The 13,361-nt window shown below is 38.4% G+C and overlaps 1 protein-coding gene across 4 annotated transcripts in view; it reads left to right on the top strand.

The window, feature by feature from the left end:
• Positions 1–13,361, top strand: part of LOC119647907 (vacuolar protein sorting-associated protein 13) — a 68,856-nt gene that overhangs the window by 40,876 nt on the left and 14,619 nt on the right. For all 4 annotated transcript variants that reach the window (XM_038049246.1, XM_038049220.1, XM_038049238.1 and 1 more), the window contains exons 23-40: positions 24–179; positions 234–476; positions 528–654; positions 709–848; positions 903–1,014; positions 1,190–1,252; positions 5,858–5,992; positions 6,057–6,204; positions 6,262–6,374; positions 6,432–6,578; positions 6,632–6,768; positions 6,822–7,047; positions 7,178–7,324; positions 7,377–7,555; positions 7,615–8,247; positions 8,347–8,655; positions 8,716–9,162; positions 9,220–9,347. In XM_038049246.1, the coding sequence (XP_037905174.1) occupies positions 24–179; positions 234–476; positions 528–654; positions 709–848; positions 903–1,014; positions 1,190–1,252; positions 5,858–5,992; positions 6,057–6,204; positions 6,262–6,374; positions 6,432–6,578; positions 6,632–6,768; positions 6,822–7,047; positions 7,178–7,324; positions 7,377–7,555; positions 7,615–8,247; positions 8,347–8,655; positions 8,716–9,162; positions 9,220–9,347 (3,590 nt within the window). The remainder of the gene's footprint in view (positions 1–23; positions 180–233; positions 477–527; positions 655–708; positions 849–902; positions 1,015–1,189; positions 1,253–5,857; positions 5,993–6,056; positions 6,205–6,261; positions 6,375–6,431; positions 6,579–6,631; positions 6,769–6,821; positions 7,048–7,177; positions 7,325–7,376; positions 7,556–7,614; positions 8,248–8,346; positions 8,656–8,715; positions 9,163–9,219; positions 9,348–13,361) is intronic.

The following is a 13,361-nucleotide window of genomic DNA, read 5'->3' as shown; positions in this document are numbered from 1 at the left end:
TTACTTTGTTTGTGTGCTTCTAGATTTTATCAATCATTGGTGACAACGCTTTAAATGTTCAAGTTGTCTTATTTAATCTCGACGAGACTGCTAACTATAATTCAGATGATATGAAAATAGCCGTCACCATGGGTTGCGTACGGATTGTATTCTTGAATTGGTTTGTTACGTCAGTGTTAGTAAGTCGTAATATTATATCACAAAAGAATATGTATGATACATTTTTTTCCTAGACTTTCCTTAACAATTTCCAAGCTGCTCAGCAGGCTCTCGCAGATGCGAGTGCAGCAGCGGCAGGCGCCGCCAAGGATACAATGGTCGATGCTTATTCGAAAGCAACCAGGATCCGATTCGATATAAAGATTAAAGCGCCTATTATAATTGTACCAGTTGATTCACAATCTTTACGAGCGATTGCACTTGACTTGGGTCATTTGTGCATCACGAACGTCAGCACGGAAGTCGATGTTCCGAATGTAATATATAAATACATAAAAAAAATGAATGCTCTAATTTAAGATTTCTAGAATGAAAGAAGTCCGGCGGTTTTAGATGAGATAAAACTGGAGTTGAGAGATATGAAGCTGTCTAAAGTTACGATCGGTGATGAGGGTTCGTCTGAAGGTGAAAATTTGCAAGGAAGTCCATCAGCAAGTAAAGTGGTTTTACAATGTTTATTAAAATCTATCTAAATCAGATCCTCTTTAGTGCTCAACTATGGTTTACGATCGAATATCAATATCTTGGATCCTCTATCGATTTCCCTTATCGTGAATCGTAACCTAACTGCAAGTTGGTATAAGGAACATCCTGAATTAGACGTATCTGGGCGTTTGCACACAATTGAAGTAAGTACGCGACATTTGAAGTGTGTTCCAAATAAATGACAATTGCATCAACAGCTCAACCTGTTTGTTGGCGATTATGTTCTCTTAATGTCAATTATGTCGAAAAATCTCACCGAAGGACAAGATGAATTTCCGCAAGTTTATGTCCCTCCACAAGTTCCTAAAGGTAATTGCATCTCGTATAATTTAAAGCTGTTCATTTACAAACAAAAACTTGCTCATGCGTTCTTTTCAATGTAATTTCGTTAGTTATGTTTGGCTGGAGCTGGCCGAATATCATTTGCTTAAATTTCATACGCTTGCTTTTAATGTTTTTATATTATGAAATATTTTACGAACAGAAGAGGATGAACTACCCACTATTACAGAAGTGGAAGTGCACAATAGTGAGGATCATGATCAAGGTAAAATTTTATGATAAATAGAATGCGGTAATGGTGTGGTAGATTGTTATTAATGTGGAGTGATGTATGTTTTCTCCTAAAGAACAATGTGATTTATTGTTACGTTGAATGTTTAGTGTCCCTATGTTTTCATTTTTACGTGTGTTTTACATTTCGTGATTACATTTGTATCTTATAAGGTTTCCAATTCCCGGCAGGAAAGTTTGGATACATTTTTACAAAAAAACGCATCTAATAGGAATCGTTTCTTACTCCAAATTACTTGTCATTTTCAGATAAATTATTAGTATTTGAGTGGTTGATGTGAATTCGTACTCAATCCTAGTAAAAATAGGAATTACTCAAAATCCGAGACTGTATTTTGTATTTTACTTTTTCCATTTTCGTAATTAAAGTGACATTGCATGAACATTTGAAAGGAAACCTAGGTTACTATAAACACAATATAGATTGACATTGAGCTATATCATCAATTTGATGATGTGTTGGGAAATATCCGATATTCATTAAGTTTTGACCCCTGTTATTTTATATATAATCTGATTTACTAACTAGCCTGGCCACAAAAATATTGAACATTGTGTTAACTTTGTTGCTTGCGTTAACTTTGCTGAATCAAATACTGTAGTTTAAAATTGTGTAAACATCACTTGTGCGTGCGGTCGGACGCGGTTTTGAACAATCGAATCAATGGATCATTAATAATTGCACCTTGCCATTGAGACAGCACAATTCAGACATTTCCCCAGGAAACGTTACTGCATCGCATTTTTTGCCCACAACCTCTATTGGGCCAATTCAAGGTTGCGAACCGCAGATAGGATTTAAATCAACATTGACTCATTTCTTCTTGCGTATCGAAGTTCATCTGTGGAACAAGCTCGACGAATTCCCATAGTCAACCGGACCGTTGTGATGTAATGGCTCTCTTTATTCTTGGGTTTCTAAGCACGAAATCGGATTATATTAATGAAGTGCTCTTCCCATATGTTTTACTTTACCTGCAGAAGATTGATTCGCAATATTGCGGAATACAATTGCATTATGGCTTTATTGTGAAAGATTTAGGTCTCCTGGATCGCGGCATCGTAAACAACACTGGGAAATTAATCACACAATTTAAAATCATGTAATGAAGCAATTATCGAGGCGCGTAAAATCACAATTGTCATAACTTCACAAAGTAAACATCTTCAAAAACCACTTACCGTTTGAGAGTCACGGTCGAAAACAAAACATTATTAAAATCAATTCAATGTCTATCGGTCTTTCTGTCTGGCCCTCTGTCCGTGTGTCTGTCTGTCACAAGCGATTTACTAGGAAACGGCTGAACCGATTGTCCCCAAATTTGGTGAGACCGTGTGGTCTGTGTGCTCCTTTAGGAGTGGCTCCATTATGTGTTAAGTTTGAAGGGGATCCCCGTACAGGCGAAAGGAGAGTGTCAATTTTTTTTCGCAGAATATGGTTGTGTGGGGTATCAAATGAAAGGGTTCAAACAGTGTTTTGTGAAACTGGTGTTATTTCTGATATTGGGTGTAGTATATAGGGGAGATGGGGCTCAAAATGTGTACCCCAAAAAGTAAAACAGGTCTCCTTCTTAGAACCTATCCAGCCCTTTTTAAGATTTTGTGTAAAAAACTTAAATGAAATATAGTCCTCAAAATACATCCCGTTCCGAAATCTGCATAAATAAAGTTAATAATAGTATATTGATATATTTTAGAAATTTAGGCAGAAAACTCCCTAGAAGCACAAAATCTGACATAAGCATAAGCGATAACATAAGGCATTTGCAAAGTTTGAAGGCAACTATTGTTAACAAAAATTATAGAAGATCAAAAATTCACATTTCAGGTAAATTTATTGCAGCCTAAGACGTGTATAACGTCATCATTATAGAAAGTGAACTTATATGAATGGCGACATTTTAGTTTTCCTTTTTTAGCTTTTTTAGTTATTTGCATATCAGAGTCAATTACTATTGGGAGACATGTGCATGTAGTAACCAATATAATAGACATGTGTACCTGGTTACCAGCGGTTTTTAATTTACGTACGTGCTTTTATGCACGGAGTAAAGCGGAAATGCGTGAAGATGTGTTCGATCAATTTATCAATGGGGTAATAGAAAATGTTTATTTATTTAGGATGAACACAGTATTTATGTCGTTTATATGTATGTACATATGTGTATCATAGAGTTTAGAAAAATATGAAGGAATATTTTGTATTCTTAGCTGCATATGTACGAATGAAAAACGTGCATAGAGAGTTGCTCGCATAAGATGAACACAAAACCTTTTACCTGAAGCGCTGAGCTTCCGGAATTCCGATTTGCTTTATAATATTTGCCATTTCATGTCGTTTATTGAATTAACTAGAGCCTTGAGAAGTATATTTTAGATTGAGTCTCATTCTTACACCCTCCAGCATGAATCCTTTTACATAAGGTTACCCATAGTTTTGTATGGAGTTTAGATCAGGACCAACATAGAAAATAGATAAATCTTTCAATGTTTTTCACTCACCAACTTTTAATACAAAAAAGTCAAAGATATTATGTTATAGAAAATTTACCCTTTGTTCGGTATAATATTCTCCCACTACACCCCGAACCGTATGCAAACAAATGACGTGTGCAACAATACATGATGCTGCGATCACATGTTTTCAAATACCATTATTAATCGTTAATGGGATGAGTTGATGCTGCAGTGATACTCACTTTTTCACCGGTTACAAACGGAGTAATCGATCAAATAATAAAATATCACTGTCTGGTATAAATACGCACACTGTAGTATTTCACATCAGAAAGACGGATCGAATTGAAATGAGCAGTAAATTCAAATAGAATCACGAACTAATGCATTTGGAAAATCTAACATGCAGAGCAAAATCACGAAATGGTCAAGGGCCTTAATTCTAATTTATTAACTAGGTACTAGCACTGATGAAGGAGGCACGTGGTCTCCGAAACAATTGTATGCGGAAGAAAAATAAAAAGAAAATTTGCAGTATAAGGTGCAATACCTAGTTCTTTCCTTAATTTATGTATTGCCTTCTTATCTTGTAAAATTGATTATCAATATGTGTGTGTTGTGACAAGCCTTCCATTTCTCCAATTATAATAGCGGCTATCTCTTGAAATAGTGGGACAGCCTTTTGATTTGTATTTTAATTTTATTTATATATATTCTTTGGATATATATTGCAACGTACAGTCAGCCACAGGAACAATCGGTCACAGCATTACAAAGGAAATGAAAGCAACAAATAGAAGGAAATGAAACTTTATTCGTAATTTGGTGCGCTAAAGTAATATTCGTCAGTGGGCAAAAACGAATACATCAGTACTTCGTATGCAAACCTATCGCTCGAAACACACTTGTCAATTGATGCTGCACCGAATAAACCAAACTGCGACAGTAATCCACTTGAATTTTGCCTTATTCCTCCTGTAAACGCACTTTCAACTGAGTGCGGACGATAATGGATTGTTGATGCAGTTTGCCGTCCAAGAAATCCCAGGTCCTCTATAGAGTTCGAGTCCGGCAACTGTGGCGGGACTGACAGGACCGAGCGACAACCATAATTGTGTGTCAGCATCCTGATACAAACGGAACGTCCCATGTAGCCTTACTTTCTCTGTACGGTGGTGTAAATTTTGTTTTAAGAGCTTAATATATGATGTGGCAATCATGGTTCCTTCAATATAATGTGAATTCCCGACGTCACTAGCTACGAAACTCGCCCAAACGTGCACACTTCCTCCATGTTTCAAAGGCGCATTGCACTTCATTGCAGAGCCTCTCTTCCGTATATAGGTATTTTCTGGCGTACAGATTTTTTTCTTCGGTTTGCGCCGAGCGGTTCTTGAATAGTAAACCATCTTTTTGAGTAACCTGTATCAGCCGAAACCAGTTTCCCAGCACTTGGTTTTGTACAGCAGCTGATTGTCACCTAATAAATAGTAGGCCATGAGCGTCCAATATCTGCGGATTGCCTTTGTGCAAAATGCTATGGATCCAATGTTCATGTGGGTATCAACGATAAATGTTATTTACGGTGTTTTTTGATAAATTCAATAATCGACCGTTCTCATCATCCGATATATCGTTCTTTCGGTGAAAAATCAATAGCTTACGGATCTCAAGGGAGGCATTTTTACTACTCTACTGTATTACCTCCATTACTCATGTTGAGGAATTCTTTGCTTTGATCCTCGTGCATCGTTCCCATTTTACCGAATATTATTGGGCCGCGCCAATCTCGAATTTTTGTGTTTTGAGTTCCGGGGCTGTGATAACTTGCCATTTTTATTTTTTTGTATGGATGCATAGTATGTTGTCCGGAAGTTTCTATTTGTGAGCTTCAAAAATAATTGGAATACAATTCGAAGCCACTACATAAATAAAAAAAGTCAAATATGATAGAACTTTTACTACAATGCCTAGTTAGTTACATTCTTAATTTTAACTTGTTTCAAAATTACTGTTTTTAATGCATGTGTGGTCAAGTTGCCCTGGCTAGCAAACTTGCAATATTTATCATTAATACTTCCAACAGCAGCAAAAACTCGGAACTTACAATGATTTTTTTCAGCACCAGCCAAAAAACCAGTAAAAAAAGAGGCATCTCCAATTGAAAAGCCAACTACTGCGAACGATAACAAGAAAATGGATGTCCAACTCAAGTTCAACTTCCAAGTTGACGGAATCAAAGCTAATTTAATAAATGGTAAAAATATTGAAATTTTTGCTTATACGTGAATCTTACAGTTGTTGTTTGTAAAATAATTCAGCGTCCAACGAAGGACTGGCATCTCTTGGGTTCTATGTGTTCTCGCTGAAAGGACAGAAATTAGCAGATGGAACATTAAGTGCAGCTATTGTCCTGTGCGATATTCAGTTGGTTGATATTCGTCCGAATTCTGATAGCATAATTAAAAAGTAAAAGACAAATTTAATCAACTTCCACGACTCCCAATAATGTTTTTTTCCGGTTAGGTTCTTACGTCACAAGAAAAAAAATGCACCGATTAAAGAAGATGAAGATGATTGTGGAACAAAGCGGCCAATGCTGGATATAACTGCTAGCATAAAAGACAACGACACTTTTGGTAAATAACTGCCGTACCTATCTTAAGTACTTAAAAACCATTCATATTTTTTTTCAGCTGAGGTTCGAATTTGTGGGTTTGACCTCATTATATCTATTGCTTTCTTGACACAAGTGGCCGATTTCTTCAAAATGCCCGATGATGCCCACAATCCAAATGTTACTCAAGCTGCAGTGCAGGGAACATCAGCACCTGTTGCGAAAAGTAACTGACATTTGTATAATAAAAAATACATTTTTCATATGGTCTTTTTGTAGAGGGCCCAGCCCCTGCTCAGGCGGCGACTCCAGTGGATCCAAACAAACGTGTTCATCTAGTTTTGCATCTTGAAGAGCCCGATATCATTTTAGTTGAAAATATGGTTGATTTGGACACATACGCCATTATCTTCAATGTAATTTTATAATTTAGTTTCTTTGTCTTTATAAAGTCGATTTTATTTTTCAGAGTGAAGTAAATTTGAAAGTTCGTATGATAGGTGAAAAGCAGATAATTTTTGGTGAAATCAAAGATTTGAAGATGTACATGTGCTCTTTCCATATTGATCAACGGGAAAATACAAAGCATTATATAATTCACCCATGCACAATAAGCTTACGTGGATCTACACCAGAAGGACACGGACTTAATATCCACATTAAGTTCACTGACATTGTTATAAACATTTCTCCAGGTATTTTTCTGGTCTGGAAAATTTAAATTGGAATTATTCCAGGATTTATATCGAACCTATAGTAAAGGACTACAAAATTCTAGGAGTTCATGGTAAACGAATGAAATGTGTGAATTTTTCAATCTTTCAGCAACAATTGAATTAATCAACAAGGCTTTATCTACCGTCACCAGTCCTGCTGAAGCTATTGGTGAGGCTGTAGTCGAACATCCAGAGCATAATGATTTGTGGGGTGTAAAAGATTACAAAGAGGACGAATTCTGGTTCATGAAAATAAGTAATAATTTACAGTGAAGATGTTCCGAAAATTATTCTATCGTAATTTTCAGAGGAGGGTGTCGACGTGGCTAATATTCAAAGGGATGATGCTCCTCATAAACCTGAAGAATGTATTATCGAAATTCCATTGATTCTCCTAGTAATCGAAACTGGCGTAGGTTATTATACCTCACCCATGCTCATGCTTGATACAAAAATGAACGCCCACGTAAATGACTGGAGTCAACAAGTAATGTCAAGCCAAATATTTGCTAAATGTTTTTCAAATATCCACTATATTTCTTCCAGATGAGGGTTACAGGCTTCCTGACAATGTCTATGGCGTATTACAATAGCGCCCTTGCAGTTTGGGAACCACTAATTGAAGAAAACGAAAGGAAGTTACAGAATGGATTAACCTCATACGGACCATGGGAATTGTCGCTGAATGTGAAAATGGACTCAAAGAAACCAGATGACTCCTCAGAATCAGATCAGTCTATGATGGAAATAAGTGTCCGCTCAGATGATACATTGGAATTAACAGTAACAAAAACTGCCATAGAAGTATTGAAAACACTGGGGCAAGCGTTTTCAGAAGCTATTGATAAAAAGGGACTTGTCAAGCCTGAATTTTCTGCCCCTTATATACTTCAAAATGACACTGGATTCGATATATCGATAGATTTTACAAAAGGACCATTCACTCTTCACGAATGTCATTTGCCAAGTTCGAAACCGAAAACTATAAATAATGCTTTAGTTTTCCAAACAGCTGAAAGTCAACCGGTGGCTTTAGATAATGTGACGTCATGTACAGTTTCGCCAGGCGGTAAAGTTTTCATGAAAACGAAAATTGCAAAAGCCCGCTCGGATGTAATGTCGCACGTCAGCATTCTAAGTGCGAATGCACAAGTCGATGACGACCTTCTGTATGTTCAGGTACGAGTGCTAAAAGTTATTAATAAGCATTATTGTTTCAAATCCAAATTGGAGTAATTATTATTTTGTCATAATTCTAACTGTACTTTTGCTTGGCAGATTGGTAAAATAAGTAAAGAAGTTGCCTTGCCAATTAATAGAGCAGACGAGCGATATTTCCCTCTATATCGTGATGTCCAACAAGATCCGTGGGGCATTGTGTCGTCCATTAAATTGGAATACGGCTCGACGGTTGTAACTGTTCATGGGGTGGTGAAAGTATACAACCATTTCACGATACCAGTAACAATATATCGAATCAGCCATGATAAGCCGGTATTTGTTGGCGAGGTGCAACCAGGCGAATTGTTTAATGTTCCTCTTCATGCGATTTATGCACCTATAAAAGACTTACACTTCTCATTTCCGGTATGCAATTTGAAATTTTTCCAGGATATAATATACTAACTTGATATTTGAAATGTGTAGGGCTATAAAAGCTCAGTGCAAGGATTTAACTGGAAAGAATGTCCAAGCGATTTGAATTATACAAAAAGTCTACAATGTGATCCAGTTGAAACTTTTGAATCTCTTTACATTACTGGCATTCGTGAAAAGCAGGAAATATTCCATGAAAATACCTCGAAGAATACTCTGCTGAGTGCCGTGTATATAATTCATTTGAAACCACCGTTGTATCTTCGTAACGCATTGCCCATTGATATGAAAGTTTCTGTAGCCGGGTGCAGTGTTGGGCAGGATGGATTAGAAAAAGCAGTTGAAATTGTGGATGCTTCCAGCCGATCTGTTGTAAGAGAAGAATTTTTAGATTATGGCGAGAAAACTGTTAGCTCTGGTGATTCACTTCATCTACCTACATTCAAATTGAAGAGTAGCAGTGGCGAAGGACACGCAAGCAGTTATATTGTCGTGAGAGTAAGGGCTCAACCGTTAATTATTGAATCCACTTATCTAAATTGTCTCTTTTTACAGCTTATTCAATACTTAGAAAAGGATTGGTCCTGCACAACAGAAATTTCTGAAGATCACGATGAATTTGCAGTGTGGCGATTTACATCTTACGATTCCGTTGATAAAATGGATATCGAATTAGGTGTGAAGTAAGTAAATACATAAATTACACTTTTTCATCTAGATGTATTTTATGCTTAAAAAAATCATGAATCATTATTAATTATAATACGGATAAAAATGGAATCGCAATATCATCAAATATAAACAATATCGCAAAGTCACATGGGTGCATCTGATAAGATTTGGCGGACATTGAAAGAGAGCGTAACATTTAGCATCTCAAAGGCATTATCATTTGTTTTAGATTTTGGAGAATAGAATCAGTAGTAGCTTCCAAGCAATAGAAATACTAATAATAAGTAGTAGCTATTTAGAATGGGATATTTTCCAGAGCCGTTGTTTTTACTGTCAACAAAGCAACGCTGCTGCCTAGATACAAAAACTGCTCGACATCGTTTGATCGAGATCCATGACTCGCTGACGGAACAAGTATATGTCATCAGTAGAGTAAATGTGTTCGATTACTGGTGAAATGGTCCATTGTAAATTTCTCTGAGATGTTACCTCGACGCAGCACCTAACATTTTGCATTGTCATATGTCGTTTTGATATTAGCTATTAGTTTCTCTGGAATGCTCCTCCTACTTAGAGCGCTTGAGATGAATTCTCTGCCTACAGCTCCACAATGATCCGGAAGGTGTTGATTTGGTATCCACAGGAAACTAATAATTTCAGACAAAAATGGATATAGCAACTGTGCAAAAACTGCAAGGAACAGTCTGGCGGCTTTACTTCACTTGAGCGCGCTGCCGAAGTAGATAATATCGCTTGAACTTACAAGACAAAGCGAGGACTTCTTGGCTCAGAATAATTGAAAAGTACATGTTTCTTAGGAAGTCAGGGGCGCGAATAGGACAATTGCTTTTTACATCAATTTTTCTTTTTAATTTCCGGAAATATTAAGCTTTGCCATGTCTGCCCATGAAATATAATTTGCGGCAAATTTTTCCGCATACTTTGATGAGAGTGGCTGTAAAATTACTTTCAATCTGAGTACTTAGTAGTAATTTTCAAATTACAAATATTTTGTATTGGATTGGAATCTCGTGACTGAGATGGTCAGTCCATTGTAAGGACCCTTTCTTCATCTACCCATTATACGCCAAGTTAACTCCAATGATCGATATCATTGTTTTCTCGAAGAGCCCCATCGCGATTATTTTTACCAACAGATTTGTATAATTGCACCATTAACTATGTACCCAAGTTATTACGAAAGTAAATCAAATTGCCAAAGCTATGGATTTCGCAGAGTATTTTTCCGGTAAGAGCTTTGACCCTATGGTGAGACGTTTCGAACGAAACAGTTTTTGTAAGCTGAAATAGGCTCTATTAGCTGCCAACAACCGTGCGCGGATTTCATCGTCATAGCTGTTATCGATTACAGTTTTCGACCCTAGATAGGAGACGGTCTCAAAGTTGTAGTCTCTTATCTTTCTTGTTTTCGTTTGACCAGTGCGATTTGATGTTGTTCGTTCTTCGGTTTTTGGCGCTGACGTTGCCACCATGTACTTTGTCTTGTCTTCGTTAATGTGCAGCCCGAGATCTCGCGCCGTCTGCTCGATCTGAATGAAGGTAGACTATTCATCTCGGGGTTTCCTTCCCATAATGTCAATATCGACTTAAAGTGGATCTGCACTTTCTCAAGGGCCAGGTTGAAGAGAACGCATGATAGGGCATCCCCTTGTCTTAGATCGTTGTTGTTGAAAGGTCTCGAGAGTGATCCTGCTGCTTTGATCGGGCCTCGCACATTGGTCGGGGTTAGCCTATTAATTTCGTTGGGGCACCGAATTCTTTCATGGCCGTATATAATTTTACCCTGGCTATGCTGTCATGGGCGGCTTTAAAGTCTGTGAAGAGATGGTGCAACTGATGTCCATATTCCAACAGTTTTTCCATCGCTTGCCGCAGAGAGAAAATCGGATCTGTTGCTGATTTGCCTGGAGTGAAGCTTCTTTGGTATGGACGAATGATGTTCTGCGCGTATGGTGTTATTTGGCCTAGCAAGATAGCTGAGAATATCTTATAGATGATACTGAACAACGTAATACTTTTATAATGCCTCTTTGCCAATCGTCAGGCTGATGATTCGCTGCCCCACACCTTGCGCACTAGTTGATGAACTGCTTGGTGTAGTTGGTCGCCTCCATATTTAACCAATTCGGCTGTAATTCCATCGGCTCCTGGCGACTTATGGTTTTTAAGCCGATGGATTGCACGGAATCTTTCTTCTATACTTCTTGGCAGCAGCATTTGTCCGTCGTCTTCAGATGTGGGACCTCCAAGTCGCCGATATTTTGGTTGTTGAGCAGTTCATCAAAATATTCAACTCAACACTCCAATATGCCCATTCTACCGGAAATCAGATTTTCCTCTTTGTCTCGGCAGGATGAGCATCGAGGTGTATAAGGCTTCATCTTGCTGACTTGTTGGTAAACGCCTGGTGCGGTTGCTCCCTGTACTTTTCGAGTTCACAGGCTTGTTGGTTCTCCCAGGCTTCCTTTTCCCGTGTGTGAAGTCGCTTCTCCGCTCGACGGAGTTCGTGATAAATCTCTACGCGTGCCCGCGTGCTTTGAGAATGCAACATTACTCGGTATGCGGCATTCTTCCGTTCCGTTGCTAGCTTACATTCATCGTCAAACCAGCCTTTCCGACTTTTTTTGCGACTGGGGCCAAGTATCTTTGTGGCCATATCAATGATAACGTTCTTCAGGAGGTTGTGAAGATCATTTGTTGATGCTTCATCTGCTGTTGTTAGCTGCGGATAGTGTGGCAGGTGTTTCGGAGGGCTGTGTTGCGAATGGCTTCAGTATTCACTTTTACTTGATTGTCAGAGGGGATTGTAGGCGGTGTTGTAATTCGTACCCGGAGCACTATGCGAACGAGATAGTGAGTGAATATCAGTCTATATTGGCCCCCTTATATATTCTGACATTCATGTTTGTGGACAGCTTTTCGCGCAAACCAGGTACTTCCAACAACCATTTCGTGGAGCAGACTTATCGCCTGACTACGGACTCCGTTCCTACTTGACTGTTAAAATCTCCAAGTTTGATTTTGCTGTCATACTTGGGGCAGGCTTCGACTGTCTCGTAGATGGTATCCTTCTCCGGCTCTGCAGTCTCCTCTGAAGGGGCGTGAACGTTTATGAGGCTTATATTTCTAAATTTGCCTTGCAAACGCAGAGTGCATAGCCGTTCGCTTATATTTTCAAAGTCGATAATAGCAGGTGTCATTTTTTGGCTGACTTTTTACTGGATGGTCACTGTAATATATGATGTAATGGTTCTTCTCCAGGAGACCTGTCCATCGCATCTCTTGCAACGCTGTTAGTTTTGTATTGGGACAAGATATCGGCTAGCTGCTGAGCAGCATTCGGTCTGTACAGGCAGCGCACGTTCTATGAGTAAATATGCAAGTCGTTATTCCATTATCGTTGCCGGGTTTGTCGTTTTAAATTCCATCCTGTCCGAGGCTCCTTCTGTGGCTTCGAAACGTTGGCTTCCGGTGTAGGGTTGTCAGCCCTATCCAACCCCCAATCTGGAGGACCAGTTGGTACAATTTGTCCCGTTTTTAGGCGCGGGGGACTCGTCTTCATGTTCCGGCTGCAGTTTTTCATTAAGAGAGAACCACGTAAAGGTGGAGTTATGGTTTGGTAGTAGAGCTTTTGGTGTTGGTTCAGCAGGCGTTTCCCAGGTTATATGCTCCATCGTAGGTACCAATCCACGTTTTGCCCTGAGATCTATCCTACCCTTTGAACGCTTTTTTCCGATGTTTTAATTAAAAAAAAAATGCTTTAGTTAAAAAAAATAGGGCGATTTTGAAATTTATTTTTTTAAAAGCTGCCAAAATTCCACTTTTCAATCGATCCCGTTATTCTAGTTCGGGCCATAACTACATGCGTTCTAAACAAAACTACATTTACGCTTTCTTCATCGGATTCATGATTTGGTCAAAAACGCAGAAGTTGGATCAAGTCCTAAAAAAGGGCAATTTCAACATCAAATACAACTCTGCGCATAAAAACAACAACCGGATAC

The sequence above is a fragment of the Hermetia illucens genome, chromosome 1, assembly GCF_905115235.1.
Source record: "Hermetia illucens chromosome 1, iHerIll2.2.curated.20191125, whole genome shotgun sequence".
Classification (NCBI taxonomy): Eukaryota; Metazoa; Arthropoda; class Insecta; order Diptera; family Stratiomyidae; genus Hermetia; species Hermetia illucens.
The sequence above is the reverse complement of the archived record's forward strand: the minus strand, read 5'-3'. Positions and strand labels throughout refer to the sequence as shown.